Genomic DNA, 17,444 nt, shown 5'->3' with positions numbered 1-17,444 from the left:
TGACCTTTTGTTTGAAGAGAGTGCTAGTTTGCTTCAGTCTGCCTTTGAGGTGGAGAATAAGGAAAGCTTTTGCTGGATAGAAAATTAGAAACTCTCTTGCTACACATGTAGATAACTCACAGGGAAGAAAGATACATGGTTAATAAGCTCATGAAAAGATGTTCAACCTCAGGGGTAATGCAGACCTGCAAATTAAAACATCAGTGAGGCAGCATTTGCCTATTACTAGCAAAGATTAAAAATTGATCATCACCAGTATTGACAAGGGTGCAGGAAGAAAGAGAGAGACAGAGAGAGAGAGAGAGAGAGAGAGAGACGGCATCTGCCCGCATTGTTCAGGGACCATGCTTCTGAAAAACCCAAGAAGGAACTCAGTACTCTGTATCTGAGCCTTAAACATTTCACTCCCTCACATCAGTGGTTCCAGTTCTAGAAATAGATCCTAAGAGTCAGTCATAAGTGCAGGAAAACAAAAAAAAAAAAAACATTAAGCACCAAGTTGTTTCTCAGGCCACTTTTTTTACAATAGTAATTTTTTAAAAATGGAAAAGATCTGAGAGTAGAATAGTTATGTAGATTATGATACATCCATATGATAGAATATTTTACAGACTAATTTTTAATGATGTGAAAATATTCATAGTATATTAAGAGAATAAATCAAGACTCCAAATTATGTGTAGGTATAGATTTATATATATAACAGTACGTAATGATTCATACATATACATATATAATGATTTAAACTATGTTAAATACAAAAACTTAGGGAAAGGCTGTAGAATTAAAATATTAATGTTTGAGTCTAAGATTTGGGTGCTTTTATTTTCTTTTTTATACTTTTTGCTGTTTTCCAACTTTTTACAATAAGCTATCTACTTAGATAACCAGACTAGAGCAGTAAATGTGTGGGGTTTTTTTAAGTATTTTTTGCCACAAAATTCCTGCCCTCTGTGCTGACGAGAGTGTCTCAAGCTCTTGCGCAGCTCAGCCCCACACGTCACGCCTCGGGCCAAGTACAGTAGATTTATTAACACTGCAGTGGTTCCTTCCCAAACTGTTGTAGCTACTGAGACCTCTTCTTTGGGGTTAATCTTGTGTTTATACCCCCTTAACAGCACTTCCTTTCATTCCTGTTTGTTAAAGGGAATAGCCACAAAAGCCAATTACAGCATGATTTTGCTGAACATTTTGGACATTGCAGAGTCTATGTGATAATACAAAACTCCTACTTTAATAGATTGGTCAAATAAGTCACCTTTCAGTTGGAGCCAGAACTTAGGGGGCCTAACATGCAGAAATTCATTTTCTTTCCTCTCTCCCTTGATCCATTCATGTAATGCACCTTTCCTGAGTACTTTCTGTATGCCTTATTTTGTGCCGAGAAGTAAGGTTTCAAATATCAGTAAGACCCAGTCCTCACCTATGTGAATATTATTATGGACTGGAGTGGAGACAGGCTATAGAAGTTCATTAGAGCTTTCAGACATGTGGGCGGTGTACTTTCCAGACCAAGTTCTTCAGCTGGGAACCAGGGGTGCGTGGAACGTTGCTATAGGTATGAGGTCTGGGCAAGCAATGAGGAGGAAGATGTAAACACTGACTTGCAGGATCAGGGAAGGTTTTTAATTCACTCATTCATTGATTCAACTCATTATGTGTTGAGTCACTGCAGTGTGCCAGATGGGATTCTAGGCTGGGGAAACTGGTCAACAAGACCAAGAGGCTCTCTGCCCTCAGGGAGCTAAATTCCAGTAGAATTGATAGACAATTAACAAATCCAAATCGTTAAGCTATGATAAATGCTCTGACAGAAGGAAATTGGATGCTGCAGTAGAGAATGGGGGGAGGGTGAAGAGAGAATGCTGCTGTAGCCAAGGCGGCCTGGGGAGGCCTTTCTCAAGCTCCAGCCTCAAAATGGAAAGCGTCCAGCTATGCCAAGGCCCGGGAGAAGAATATTCCAGACATAGAGGGGCAGTGAGTGTAAAGGCTGAGGCAGGGAGAGTTTGGTGTATTTTAGAAACTGTCAGAAGGGTAAGAGAATTGGACAAGCGCTGAGAGGGGAGGTTTTGTGGAGGCTGTGATCCAAGGCAGAGACCTGAAGGGAGGATGGGCAGCAGCTCAAGAGACAGGAAGCTGGGAGTGGTAGCACGGGGGCCAGGGCAGCTGGAGGGTGGGGCATGGTAAGCAAGCCCACCTGACTGGAGGAGTTCACCATGGGAAGGGTGGCAGGAGGAAGTCAGAGGATGAATGGGGAGTTCCTGGGACTTTGGGGGTCCATCCCCAGGCTTAGGTAATTGCCAGCATTCTCTGTGATTGTCCACAAAAGAGCTTAAATCACAATTCAGCCCACTGTCTGCAGTGCACTGAGTGTTGTCTGCCTTACCCTGTTACAGAATTGAAATTTTTGTCTTGGGGGATAACTTGCATCTTCTCAGAGATTTGAATCTATGACTGTGTCTTCAGTTCCAAACTGTGTGTTGAACCAGCTTTGAAGTCAGAGCCACCTTGGGAGTCTATTATTTCATTTTCTTGGAATGAATCCATTATGAATTACTAGCGATAATGACTCATTATACCATCTCATGCTGGCATGTGCTGATTCTGCAACAGCCAGCAGAAGAAATTGCCCTCCTGATTAATCCTCTGCTGTGTTTCCCCCCTTCTCTTAGAATGGCTATTCAAGTGGATAAGTTCAACTTTGAGAGTATCCCAGAATCCCCTGGGGAGAAGGGGCAATTTGCAAATCCAAAGAAGCTGGAAGAAGAGAGGCAGGAAGCCCGAGGTCTGGAGATCAACAGCAAACTGGACATCCACTGGAGAATCATATCCTTTTCATGGTGGCCCACATGAACCTTGGTGCACCCTGGCCCAGGGTCTCTGACCACTGAGAAGCACCCAAGAGGGGTTTAGCTCCTGAATTTTAACCAGAGATAGATCAGGAATGTCATGGCAAGGTGATATGGACCAAAGGGTTGGCATTTAACCTCTTTAATGCTTCAAAGGCCCCACTTAATGAAGTATTGATTGGGTGTGAGGAAAGGTCTTAGAGCTGATGGTGTTCTTGTCTTTGGATCACATGTCTCTTGCCAGTGTTGATATTCATGTTAGTGACAGGTTCTAATGGCCACCTATCAGTGCCAGGCTCAAGGAGTTCACAGACTGACAGCTGAAAACATGGGTGCAATTGTCTGAGAAGCTGAAATTGGATTGTACAACTTACCGAGGCATAAAGATGCCATTTTGAAAAGACAGAGAGAGTTTTCAGAAGGACTGTGCTATAAAAGAGTGTTTTACAAATAACTGAGCCTGCTCTGAACTTCAGATCACTGCCTGGCTCATAGTAGACTCTCAGCTGACTAAGTGAATGCTCTGGAAAATACCCATGCTTGTTTGTTCTGCAATCTTTCCAGAGCACCTACTCTGGGGTCATGTATCTTGTGAGGCACTTAGAGGCTGAGATGCAAAGACAAGGTCTCATTGCAGTTGTCCCATCTAGTAGAAAGCAGATGTGTCATCTGAGAATTAAATACACTGCAGGGAGGTAAGGACAGAGCCTTGCGCCAAGTGCTGTGACCTTATAAGAAGAAACTGTGGGGTGGGATTAGTCCAGGAAGGCTTCACAGAGGAGGTGACATCTGAGTGGCTACTGGGTAGATACAAGTTTGTCAAAGGGACAAGGGTAGGAAATGTCCCAAAGATACCGAAGAGAGAATGGCTTGCTCAGAGAACATCTTCCGGAAAAAGGCAGCTCTGATGTGAATGTCTGTTAATTATCTTAGTCATGCATGAATTCTGTGAGAATGGGGATGCTCAAATTGCACTGCATGGTCTCAGATTCTTCCAGGTGGCCTCCTAGATTCTGAAAATACTCTCAGTCTACACAGAGCATAGGTTCCAGAACCTGAGGCAAGTTCCTTTGTTCAAGCTAGAGTGACTTTGGACCTGGTAGATCCACTGTCTCCAAGGAGTTTGTGACAAAATAAGCACTTTACATGTAGATAGAAGGCTTTGTAAACCAGACACTAAAAACAGAGTGCTTGGGGACTCACAGAGTGAGCAGAAGCAGGCTGTTGTGGAGTCCAGGCGCTGCAGAGAGAAGTGAACAGGTGGGGATGATGGGAGTTGTCTTTCTCTTGTATTCCCCACGGAGCTCAGCACAAAGTGGGGTATAGTCAATTCTTGCTGATTGAATGAGTAAAATGATGTAGCAAGAAGCACGTCAGGCGTTCATTCACACTACATGCCAGGCATGCTGCGGTCGTCATCTCATTTAATTCTTCCACATCTCCCCAATCAGCACTGTCGTTTTCGTGGAGAAAATGGATCTCGGCCTGGTGAACTGACTTTGCCTATGAGACCAGCCAGTAAGGGGTGGAGCCAGGGACTAACCCAGGTGGGCTTGCTGGCAAAGTGCCCACCCCCAAGTCCCAGACTTCAAGGAGAAGGGCCATGCAAACAATTTACATACTGTCAGGCTGGGAGATGAGGAGCACTTAGCACTCACCTCCTGGTATCTGTGCTGTGATGTGGGAGCCAAGGAGCCAGTTGGGTCTTTCTGACAGGCTGAGGGTTGGAGAGGCTCTGTATCTTCTGACTGTGGAAGCCTCCACGTGAGGCAGGAGATGCCCGTCATCCAGAGTCTCGGAGCCTTAGCTTCACACAGGGAGCCCTGTGCAGTGCAAAGCAGGCCTGGATGGGGCTGATGCAACCTGGGCTCAACACCAGCAACACCAGTAGGGGAAGGGGTATTGTGCTCGGGGTAGCCAGTGGGAAGGCATCCATTCTTGTGAATGATCTCGCTCTGGGCTCAGATAAAAGCAGGAAGCTCAGGATGGTTGAAATTGCGACCCTGTGTCCCCACGCCCACAGAAATCAGGACCTCCTCTTTCCAGGTCTTATTAGTGCTGAGCATAGGGGCGTGCCCTGCCAGTATCAGAGTTGCCACTTCCCAGACACTGTCCCCCACTAGGTGTTGTGTGGGCCATGTTGCCCATGTCTCAGCAGCTCAGCTCCCACAGCTGTTTCACTACCTCATCTTGCGAATGCAAATCACAATTCAGATCCATGTGGAATGTGGAAGAACCAACACTAGAACCCCAATAGCTTGCCTTTGAGACAGCAATCCTTACCCAGTGCATATTGCCTACTGATGGAATTATAGTAGCCAACAGAACACTTATGTTCTTTGAAAACTATTATCAAAATGCACAGAAAATACCTTTGCATTTGACTCCCCTATCTTCTACATATTTGCTTAATAATTTATGCAACAAAAATTTATTGATTGCTTACCATGTGCCAGGCACATCTACTCTACACGTTTACTGATTGAAAGTTTATGAGAGATTATCCTGATACAGAAATTTAGTTAGAGAGAATTAATAATAAGGACATCTCCCTTCTCTTTCCACCCTCCAAGCACTCTTTCTCTTTTCCCTCTTTTTCTCTCTCATCTGGTAATGACATCTGGCATGGGATGAATAGCAGACTTTTGCTATTGTAAACCTGAATCCAAGCAGATGGAAAGACCAAAGATTGAATTGGCTAATAATTTCCTGATGCATTTTGATACTATTTTCTAAATATTTAGACTTCATAAAAATATTTGAGCTTAATTTGACACCCATCCATAGTTAGATCAATTGCCCATATGTAGCACAGAAGGCTGGGTAGACATGTTTTAAAGGAAATGGGGATCTTGCAATGGATACACACTTGTCTACGTTGTGTCTACAAGATAAGCAGCCGTAGGACGCCAGAGCCCCAGCCCCAGTCTTCACCTGTTAGTGGCACACATTTCACAGACTTGGTTGTACTTAAGTGGTGGGCTCTGGAGTTGCCATCTGGCTAAGGGGAGGGAACAGATGCAGAGATGAACACTTGCGCTGCACCACTGAAGACCAAGACAGCAGCTTCCATAAGGTCCAGGGCAGCAGTGGTAGACAGTGTTCTGAGCATATCCAGAGCCTGGAGAGTAGCAAGGAGCTAAGACGCTCTGTGTGTCTGGTCACGCAGCGAGATGGGAGAGGCCTCAAAAGAGCCTTATGTGCCACGCTGTCCTTAGGGCTGGGGGACCCAGAAGGCAGAGTGTTGGCATGGCTAGATTGATGTCTTAGATAGCTGCTCTGGCCACAATGTGACAAGTGAGTTGCAAAGAAGCTATGGGACCTGGGGAAGTTGGTGGGTGGAGGAGCTGCCACAGGAGCAGTTCTAGGCCAGGGACCACGAGGGACTGGACAAAGGGAGTGACATGGGAAGGAAGTGAGGAGGCAGCCTCTTGCCACTTTAATTCAGTTTAGGGACACTCAACCCTGGTGCCTGCAGAGTTCAGACTTAGGAGTGATCCTCTGAGCTTCTGTCCCTCCTTCCCTCCTTACAACCCTCTCTTCTTCTCTCCCTCCCCCCTTCTTTCTCTTCCTTCCTCCTCTCCCTTTCCCCCACTCCCTTCCCCACTTCCTTTCATTAGAGACAAAGGATTAAACACAGTGGCCTTTGTTTCTGGTCCCCTCTCCCAGTTGTGAGGGGGCACCCCAGGGCTCTCTTCCTCAGAGTGCAGAGCTGGGAACTTTAGTGGCCTCTGGGTAGACCCCAGCCTGCTGACCAGCCCCTCCCTGAGCCCTTCTCTCTGAGCCTCATCCCTGCTCTGTGAAAGAGGCACAGGCTTATCACAAGAAACCTGGGGCCAGAGAGATCACCGTGAAGACACTTAGGATCCCATCCCAAGGAACTGGCTAGGTGCCCCCCCAAGCCTCCTGCAGCAGGTGTGGTGGTCCCCAGGGCTGTGTTCTGTAGGGGACAGGGTGCCCTCACTTGGAGGAGCTGGCCCAGGAAAGACAGCCATCCAAGAGGTGGTGAGCACAGGGGACCTTAATGGTGTTTTCATCCCTAGAATTCACTGCTTCTGCAGGGATGTACACTCTTTGGCACTGGGCCTCAACAGATGAGCTAATGGATTAGATACTTTTTTTTTTCTTTAAGAAGTCTCTTTTCTTAAACCCTATTTATCATTTTTATTATCATTATGACTATGAAAAACACTTTTTGTTTGGCTACTATGTGTTAGCTACTTAATGTGTTGTCCTCACTACACCCCACGAAATCTGTGGTCACATTTCTTGTGAGAGGCTGGGGAACTCACCCAGCAGGCAGGAGCCTAGCATAGATGGTCAGACACTAGTCCTCCTGCCAGTCCCCTCCCTGTGTGACCTTGGTCAAGGTCTTCACTCTTTGCTTCTGTTCTCATTGTGAAGTGGGATCAGTGACAACTCCTACCTCACGGGGTGCTGTGCAGGACATGCCCCTGCTCCCATGGTGCCCATCGGGGTCCAGCATCCTCTCTGTGCTGTCTTGCTGTTGTGCACACCACATATTGGAAACCCTCTCCTGTCTTTGTGCTTTTATCCTTGTTCTATTCCAAGATCAAAGTTTTTACAAAGGACTCCTCATACTCAAAAATCTATTAAGTTCTTTCTATACATTTTCTAGTCCTTATTGCTCACATTAGTCTGGTAATTTTTAAAGGGAATCTCACCCCCAAGAGCTTTTTCTTGATAAGAATTTCCTTGTCTGTAACGTCTGTGCGGTTTCTTCAGGGGTGGGCGTGTGTCTGCCAGGCACAGGCAGCATCTGGCCCCAGAGAGCCAGGCTTCTTTGATATACAGTGATGCTTTGGGTATAAAACATATGCTTACTTTTAGCTCCTCAGTACCTTCTTCTTTTAACCTTTTTACTCTCCAGCCAGCAATATTGGACAATTGTACTGAACTTGGAAAAGATATAGCCAACTCTCTGTGAACTCTGTTAATAGTAGATAATAACCTTTAGCACATGATCCAGATAGGGATAGAACTACTACATTGTTGAGGGCTAGGGCCCTGGGGTCAAAGGCTGGCCCTGCTGCACCCAGCATCTGCATGTGGCAGTGAAACCTGCTGCAGAGCATTGCTATTAGGATGGGTTCTAAGAATCAGCTACACTTTTGATCACCTACAAGTCAGGATCCCAAAACTCGTGTTATTTTCCTGTTGACTGTTCCAACTGAGGGCCACATCTGCAAGGTGCAGACATAGTCCTGACCGTGGAAGGTGTCAGCAAATGTGAATTCACCTTGCCCTGTTCCTCCAGAAAGAACTCGGGCTGCTCTGTGACCTGACCTCAGTCGAGGCTCTGCCTTATTCATCCTTTAAGGTGGACCTTGCTGTCTGCTCCTCAGAGCCTTCCCTGCCACTGACCTCCCTCTCATCCCACCCTGGCAGCAGTTGCCCCTTCCCTTGGGTTCCTGCAACACCTAGTGCATCATTCTTGTTTGTGACAGTCTTTAAAAAGTACAGAAAATTAACTTTTTTTTCCTGAAGACTGTCTCCCTTGCCAGATTGGGCTATCTTGAGGTCAGGCGGAATCCCATTCATTCAGTGGCTATTTATTGAGGACCTACTGTGTGCCAGAAATTACAGTGAACAGCAAGGAACACCATGATTCACAAAATCAGATGTGGGCCCTGCCCTGATAGAGCTTGTTCTCTTTCCCCAGTCCTGGTACTGAATATGATCCTTAGCACATAGGTATTAAGACTGTTTGTTGAATGAATACTTTCCATTTCAATGATGTGGCCAACAGAATGAATACTGGCTTATTTGTACCACCCTGAGGGCTGTGATGAATTTATGAAAGGAGTTTGTAATGAACAAGATGAGTCTGTATTGAAGCCCGGCTTCTTTTCCAGAGGCAGCCCTACACAGCCCGCATGTGGTGGAAACGGGAGAGGGACAAGCTTTGAGCAAACTTGGGATCAACTTGCCTTCTCATTTTCCTTGTTTTTGTTGCAGATCTCTCTTCAAAAAGAATTTCAGGGATTGGTGTGAGACTTGCTGACATATCCTAATACAACCCGTTAAAGAGAGACAACTGGGTGCATAGTTTGGCTGATCCCCATGAAGGCTAATGCCCTGGACCATCTGAGCAATCTCTTCCAGTGGTCTGATAAGCATTTACTTCTTGTATTCTGTCTGGAGAAGTATTTTTAATCAATTTGGCTATTTTGCGAGTGAGGCAGAGGCTTAGGGATCCCAAGGCAAACAGGGCTTCAGAAGTCTGTGAATCTCCTACCCTGATGGGAGGTGGAACATCTCTGCAGGATACAGGGGCCAAATGAACCCACATGACTTGAAAAGTGGCAGGATGTGATCGGCAGGTGTGGCCTCAGTGCCGGGGCCTTCATCCTCTGGGAACCGCCTTCCCAGACAAGAGGGGTCCAGGGACAGCTCAGCTCGGGTCTCATGCTGTCATTGCTTAGTGCTGTGTGTCTTTGGCCTTGCAGATAACAATTACCTTATACAAACTGAAGAGGCTCAGCACTGACCGAGACATTTGTCAGCTGTTTTTATTTGGGCTTTCACAAGCATAACCCTCTAAGAGCTTCGGGTATAGTGTCCAGGATTTGGGTGATCATGACCAGGACAACCCACCTGGAATACAGCCACACCTGGGTTTTGTTCTCAGTTTCCAAGACGGCTTTCTTGCCAATGAGAAGAAGCTGTCTTCAGCTGACCTCTCCTCCCTTTTAAGACAGAGGCAGGGATTAAGCTGCTTGACCTGTCCTACGTAGGCTCCCCCTTCAGCTTCTCAAATTGGCTTCTCACTTATTCTCAAAGATGCTTCCTAATGGAGCTCTGTCTTCTCACCTCCTGAAAAAAAATTAAATATCTTTAAACAAGACTGTTAAAACACAGCACACTCTGTTTTTCCAAGAGTCATGTTTGGAGAAATAGTTTTGTCTAAGTGAATTTTAGTACAAACGGCTCCTGTCATCAGTACAGCTGGTTCCTTGATCATCTTAAGTAAAATGCAGGGTTGCATTTTGTATCTGCCTTGAGGGAACTTGACTTCTCTTGCTGTTTGTAATACCGCAGTTCAGAGGCCTTTAATCTCTCAAAGCAGGGAAACTTTGCCAGCCATAGAGAAATCTTGTGCCTGGCCAGTGAGGCCATCACATCACCCTGACTGTTTGGACTTTGGGGGCAGAGGATAAGGTGGGAGAGGCACAGATTTGATAGCTGTTTCTCCCAAATCCAAATCTGGTAGCAATGCACACCTTAAAGTTGCTTTGAAAGCAATCAGGTTTAACACATGGAGAGCATAGGTTTCAGATATGGCTCATGAGAATGGAGGAAGAGCCTTTCCCAGCATCCACGCCATTGCTTCCAATCTGCATGTGTGTGTATGTGCTTACATGCACATGGATCTATGTGTATTGTGTTTGTGTGGATGGGTACATGTTGGGCATGTACACATTCTGTGTATTTTAAATGAGACAATTATTGTGAGCATGCGTATCTTATATAATAGAATCATAAACTTCCAGAGCTTAAATAACAGCTAACACCCATATGGCATTTACTCAATGCCAGGTACCGTTCTGAGCAATTTACATAGATTTATTCACTTAAGTTTCACAACAACTCTCTGAAAGAGTTTTTAATCAACATTTCACAGATGAAAAACTGAGGCCCAGTGAGGTTAACTCACTTGCTTCAAGCCCCTCACCTGGTCAGTGGCAAAACTGGGGTCACACATAGCAGGCTGCCCTCTGCCTTGTGCTCCCAGCTCTATCTAGGAATTACACAAGAGCCCTCTGCTTCTGGCATGGCCTTCCAGACATTCCCACTTTTTAGAGGAAGCCTGTAGAGATGGCAGCATTCCTTGGGCACACGTTGATTGGTATCTGTCTACCCATGCAGGGTTCTGTCCATTTCACCCACTCTCTGGGGTGGGACTCTAGAATATTCTCATCCAAGCAAGATTTGCAGCAGTGAACCAGTTGCAGACCTCTCCCCTTGGCAGCACATCACACTGCATGGTGCTTTCTGTCCAGCTGGGTGTCTGACACCAGGGAGCTCCGCCGAGATGCTGGGGCACTTACTGAGATGAGAACAGCAACAGCATCAGTGTTCTGAAAGTTCATGATGCAAATTAGAAAACAAAGTCATGGGAAAGAGGCTCATTAATCATTTAAAGCAGTCTTTCCATTAGTGTAATTTCTATTTATGACAATTTGCTAATTTATTTGATCTGAAGTGGGGCTGGGCTAAGTCCCTGCACCTGTAGTTACTCACTCCAGAGCTGGCACGTGGGATGCAGATAGCCTATTTTCCAATGTGGGGAGAGATGCCCCAAATGAAGGCATGCCCCACCAGAGAGCACCCACTTTATGCTGCTCACCCCAAAGTCAGTGTGAAAGCCTTTGTATCAGCTTCTCTCATGACAGATTTCCAGCTTTTGCTCAGCAGACCTTGTATAATAACCAGTCATTCTTGGCATAGCACTTGTTTCTCCTTTGAAACATGAGGCTGACACACCTCAGGTCTACAGGTTCAGAAGCAAACCTCACAAATCCCTGTTGGGCTTTATGTTCCCCATGGGCAGAGCTCCCTGGGCAATCATTTTTTTCTAAAATGTCAAACCAAGTCCATGGTACACTTCAGTCACATAAATATAAACAGGATCTCAAAAGCTGCCCAGCGGTTTCAAATGAGCTTTGATTGTGGTACATTACCAAACATTTTACTGCTAATGGCCTAGCAGAAAATGACAGAGAAGGTGTTTTATTAACCTGCATTTTCTTTGCATCTGGCTGTGTTTTTCAGAGATTTGGAAGTGAACATTCATGGTTCCCAAGACACGTAGATTAACTAAGACAGTATGCGTGAAAACACTTGTAAACAAAAAGGCTCTGTACTAATATTGACTAAATAATTAAACATAATAAATAATGAAGAATGACAAATAACATCAAGTAGGAAATATCAAGAGCCTGGGCTTCTTAGAAGTAGGAAGAATCCCATCTTGGTGTTTCTGTCCCCAGCACCTAATGGCATATGTAGCCGGTATTAATAAATACTTTAGTATGCATCAAGGTACTCAGAGTCAAGTGGGCAGACACTGTGTGGCAAAGGCAGGATGGGCACTTTGTACAATGTGGTGATGACAACCAGGGAGGAAGAACAAGTTGACCTCTGGGATGGGGGTGGATCAGAGGGGACATCCCATATGAGGTGATGTTTGAGATCTACAAGACAAGTAGATGTGCACCAGAATGACAAGGCTGAGAGTATTCCAAGCAGTTGAACATGTCTCTGTCTCTCTCTCTCTCTCTCTCTCTCTCTCTCTCTCTCACACACACACACACACACACACACACACACACACACACACGCGCTCTCTCTCTCTCTCTCTCTCTCTCTCTCTCTCTCTCTCTCTCTCTCTCTCTCTCTCTCTCTCGCACACATACAGACATACATACATGAGGGAGCTTGTATTTTTGTGCTAGGGAGTTGGGATTTCGTCCCAAGAGCTCTGGTAACCACTGAAGAATGTGGAGCCAAGGAGTGATATGATCAGCGTCACTGCAGTGGCATGGCTTTAGTAGAATAATGGAATGCAGCCTTCCTCTCCACTTGCTCCTTGCCCGGCATGGTGTGTTCATGACATGTCTGGTTCTGTATGGTAGGATTGTGCTGCCTGCCTTTGAAAATTAACACAGGAGTCTCCAGGCAGTACTGGCCTGTCTCTGCTCTCTCCCCTGGCCTTCTGATCCCTAGCTCCTGGTGAGGCCTTTAAAGAGTGTTGAGTTGGAAGGGGGTGTTGTGCAGCCAGGATGGAATTCCCACTGGTCTGTAGGTTGCCTGATTGATGCAGCTCACTCCTGCTCTAAAAGGTTGCAGTAGAAACCAGAGCAATGATACCATTGAGCTCTGTGGTATGTAGAAAAGGTACATGGAACACAGCTTCTCTATTATAGGTGATTATGAGGATTACCTATAATACTTCAGTGTAGAACTGGTTCCTGAAGAACATGGGTTTGAACTGCATGAGTTCACTTATATGTGGTGTTTCTTCTGCCTCTACCATTCCTGAGACAGCAAGAGCAACCTCTCCTCTTCTTTCTCCTTCTCAGCCTGTTCAACATGGACATAGCAAAGATTAATACCTTTATGATGATTCACTTCCACTTAATAAATAGTAAATGCATTTTATTTTCCTTATGATTTTTTAAATGTTTTCTTTACTTTATTGTAAAATATGTGTTAATCAATTATTTATATTATTGGTGATTATGGGCAACAGTAAGCTATTAGTAGTTAAGATTTTAGGTAGTCAAAAGTTTTCTGTGTATTTTCAACTGTGCAGAGAGTCAGCACCCCTAACCCCTGTGTTATTCAGCGGACAACTGAATCTCCTTTTTTGTTTCTAGTATTAAAATTTTTATTCCTTTCTCCTCTGGCCAGATTTTAAGCTCAAGGAAGGGACTGAGATATTAAACCATCAGCAAGAACAGGATGTGTGTCACATCCATCACCTATGGCATATTTATAACTTTTTTCTTTCTTTCTTTTTTTTTTTTTTTGAGCTGGAGTCTCACTGTGTCACCTAGGCTAGAGTACAGTGGCGTGCTCATAGCCACTGCAGCCTCAACCTGCTGGGCTAAGGTGATCCTTCTCCCTCAGCCTTCAAAGTAGCTGGAGCTACAGGCATGTGCTACCACGCCCAGCTAATTTTTTTGTTTATTGTAGAGATGAGGTCTTGACAAGTTGCCCAGGCTGGTCTCAGGCAATCCACTTGCTTCAGCCTCCCAAAGTGCTAGGATTATAGGCTTGAACCATGCATATGTAACTTTTATAAGCCTCAGTTTCCATTTTTTGTTGCTGAAGCAAATCCTCTGCTTCTTGCCTGTGGTGGGCATGAAGCTCAAATGTGGCACTACATTTAACATGCTGTGTGATCTTTGTGAACTACTCATGCAGAGCAGACTACTCCAGGGAAAGTGTAGCTTTTCTCAAAGTGCATAGCTGGTGCTCAGTAAATATTTCCTTACCCAAGCTTGTCTAGATAGAGATCTGTTGATTGAAACGGTGACTGAAAGCTACCGATACAGTTCGTTCTGCATCATTCCTGGAAAACTGTATTCATTCGGTTGACCTTTACTACCTGCCAGCTCTGTAGATCTGAATTAGGGACTCAGAGATAGTAACCTTGCTCCTTGCCCTCAAGGTGCTCACCAGGCTCTAGTTTGGGAATCAGTTATGGCAACAAATGTCTGGAACCAAGGGTGACTGGTACAACTGTAGGGGCTAGGCATAGACCCCCCCAGAGCTGAGGGACAGCCTGCCAGGTGTTGTGCTAGGGCTCACTGCTGGCCAGATTTGGGATGTTCTTCCTATGCAAGTAGCAGCACCCTCCCCCTTTCTTTAGGAGGGGACTCCATTTACACATGCCATTTATTTATGGAATTATACATTGCCATCTCACCTGCAGGAGACAAACTTACAGCCTTTATGGGCTTCAGCCAACATTGCTGAGAAGATCTGTGTTTCCACTGCTCTCATGTCCTACCCCAGAAAACTTCATAGGAGAAAAAGGGAACCATCTTGGGTCCAAGGGATTCTTGCCCTCATGAGGGGTTGATACATGTGCTTTCCCAAGTTTGATGACACTTCAGAGTCTCAGTTCCTTTAGAGGAATTGTCTCAAAGGTGAGATGTTGACTTAGTTGCTCTGGAACCCTTTGGGCTTCAGGCCAATCCTGCTGGAAACATGGCTTAATGGAAGGCATCTGGGTAGGGAATGGGGCTGCCTTTAGAGTAGAAGCCCCTCCCTGAGTTTGATTCCTTACTCCGACCCTTTCTGGCTGTATGGCTTGGAGAACATTACCTAATATTCCTGAAAAGGTTTCCTCAACCTGAAGTTGTTATGCAGACTAAGTGAGATAATCTGTAGGTAACAGATGCATCATAGATGCTCAGTGAAAGGCAGCAGGCATTTATTGAGCCTCTCCCATGTCCCAGGCAGAAATCAGGTGACCAGGGGCACATCCTGTACTCCCCCGGGGCTCAGAACCACAAGCAGTCCTTTGAATTCTTTCTTTGTTGGATTGCATTTTTTCTGTTCTATGAAATACTATATTCCCACAGGAAAGCCAAGCAATGAAGCAGTTGGGGAAGTGGGACTGCCTGCTAATGGCTCTTGCTCCTTGGGAAGGGGATGGCAGAGATGGTAAACTGAGCAAGGGCTGTTCCTGGACCCTGGGCCTCACAGCTTACTGCCTCCAAGGGTTTATGACTGACAGGAAACATGAGCAAGCTGTAGTGGACTCCAAGTAACTCAGTCATGCCTCTGAGGCAGAAAGTGACAAGCTCGGAGAGCACTGTGAGAGGAACTTGTGTTTTCTTGAAAAGGTATTAGAAACTGCATTTAGCCTGCTCCAGAGATAGAAATGTAAACTGGACTAACATACTCTAGGACTTGGGGCTTTCTTAGGGCTCAGGAGCACAGGGATGTCAGTCCTTAAACAGTGAGCGTGGGTTAGAGGACTTTTATGACGCTTGGGTTGGCCTCAGCAGCTATTTCACAGTCCTTCTGTTGCCAACACCTCTGCCTCCTAAGAGACAGGCAGAATTGCAAAGATAAGAACCCACTGAGGATTTGGAAATGTAATTGCTGCATCCCCAAGTGACTAGAAAGAGCTGTGAGGGGAGGCAGCCTCTTCAGTACCACGGAGAGTTCTTTGGCAGCACCACGGAGAGTTCCCCAGCAGGGTTTTCATCTGGGCTGGAAGGAGGACATCGGCCAGACTGGGTGCAGATGTTGACTTGGCTGCTGGCCAGCCACAGGTATGACCTGGGCCTGTGGGCAGCAGGGTCTTTGCCAAAGTGGGGCATGTGGATCCTGTTTTCTAGATTTACTTTGAGAAATTGATACAATGTATCCCATAATCTCTGAAAGTGGAGTCAGGCTGCCTGGCTTCAAGTCTGGACCTTGCCACTTCCTAGTAGTGCTGACTTTCTTTTTTCTTACATGGGCCTGAGTTTTGTTTTGTTTTTTAAATCTTTTAAATGAAAATTGCAGTACCTGCTTCCCACCCACCGTGTTCTGAAGTCTTTTTTCTTTTCTTTTTTTTTTTTTTTTGAGTTGGAGTCTCACTCAGTCGTCCAGACTGGAGTGCAGTGGCCGCTCCCGGCCACCTTAGCCTTGACCTGCTGGATTCCAGCGATCCTTCCACCTCAGCCTTCCAAGTAGCCGGAATTACAGGCAGGCGCTACCACCCCTGGCTGATTTTTTTTTTTTTATTGTAGAGATGAGTTCTCGCTGCCTAGGTGGGTCTTGAACTCGCGGGCTCTGGCAATCCACTCACCTCAGCCTTAATTTGAAAGTAGTGAGTATTAAAGTGAGAAGATACATGTCGAGCCCTTACACCACACCTCCCTCACAAGTATAAGCACCTTGGAGATGTTCTCTGTGGTAGCAATAAGGACAGTAATTACTACTATCATTATTATTTATTGACCCCTTGCCCCAAACGCCAGGGTCTGTGTATTTAAGAAATAGTAGCCACCACCATCACTGCCACCATTGCCACTGTATATTGTAGTATTACAGCAGTGGCTGTAGGAGTGGCTGACTGGCCAGTCAGCTTTGCCATTCCTGTGCACAGGCTCAGAGGCAAGGCCATTGAGGTGGCTTATGGGGCTGAAAGGAAGGAGAATGTGCATGCAGGTAATTAGCTTTATTAGCTCAGGTGTATAGTTTTACGGCTCACATCTGAGAGCAAATTAATATAGAAATACGTTACTGTTATGGTTTCCAAAGCCCCAGTGCCATTTGACAACTTTGTAGTTACTCACAGGCTAACTTGCTCCTCTACTTGTCATTTTGGAGCTCTTCGACTTGGTCAGGGCCATTAGGCATGGCTTCTATTCTGCAGGTGCCATGGTACTGCCTGCCTCAGAAGCTTGGCATAAGGTTTTTAATGAGAAAGTAACATGACATAGTCTGAGGTCTTAATTTTATGCACATGAAAGTAAGCCCTGAAGAGAATCAGGAAAGAAAGCAGAAAAAAAGGGAAAATGTGCATTTTAATCATTGACACATGTGTCAATGATTCAGTTCCTAGATCCTCCCCTTCTGACTGGGGTGAGGTTCACTCTTGAGCTCAGCCATGTCCATGTGTCCCAGGCCTGTGGCCAACTCACACCATTTAGTTGTGTTCATGATGTTACCAAAGGCACTCTGTTGTTTACTTTTTCTGAAATAATCTTTATGTTATTTTAAATAGGGGCACATGGTTCAAAATTTTTAAAAAAAAGTTATTCCCATTTGCCTGTTCTCTCTCCTCCTCCCAGCATCTACTTTTGTTTGCTCCTTATATAAACTTTCAGGATTGCTTTCTGAACTATAAGTAAATGCAAACACAGTCTTCTTTATTTTATCTCCCTTTTTTGTCCAAAAGTTATACGCTGTTTTGCATCTTATCTTGGAAAAAGTCTCATTTCATGGAGAACTTTCTCTCTCTCCTTTCTAGCTGCAAAATATGACCACAAAGTATGAATGTGCTGTGTTCTTCCAGCTTTGACAGTAGGGCTGCTTTCAAACTTCTGTATTTTTGTCAGT

The 17,444-nt window shown here is 45.3% G+C and overlaps 1 protein-coding gene across 1 annotated transcript in view; it reads left to right on the top strand.

Moving 5' to 3' along the window:
• TRAPPC9 (trafficking protein particle complex 9) overlaps positions 1–17,444 on the top strand; it is a 586,383-nt gene that overhangs the window by 552,386 nt on the left and 16,553 nt on the right. Inside the window, exon 20 of the mRNA XM_021706983.1 lies at positions 2,673–2,826. Coding sequence (XP_021562658.1) covers positions 2,673–2,826 — 154 coding nt within the window. The remainder of the gene's footprint in view (positions 1–2,672; positions 2,827–17,444) is intronic.

The sequence above is a fragment of the Carlito syrichta genome, unplaced genomic scaffold, assembly GCF_000164805.1.
Source record: "Carlito syrichta isolate Samal-C Ts95f unplaced genomic scaffold, Tarsius_syrichta-2.0.1 Scaffold316275, whole genome shotgun sequence".
Lineage (NCBI taxonomy): Eukaryota > Metazoa > Chordata > Mammalia > Primates > Tarsiidae > Carlito > Carlito syrichta.
This window is presented reverse-complemented; position numbering and strand designations above follow the sequence as displayed.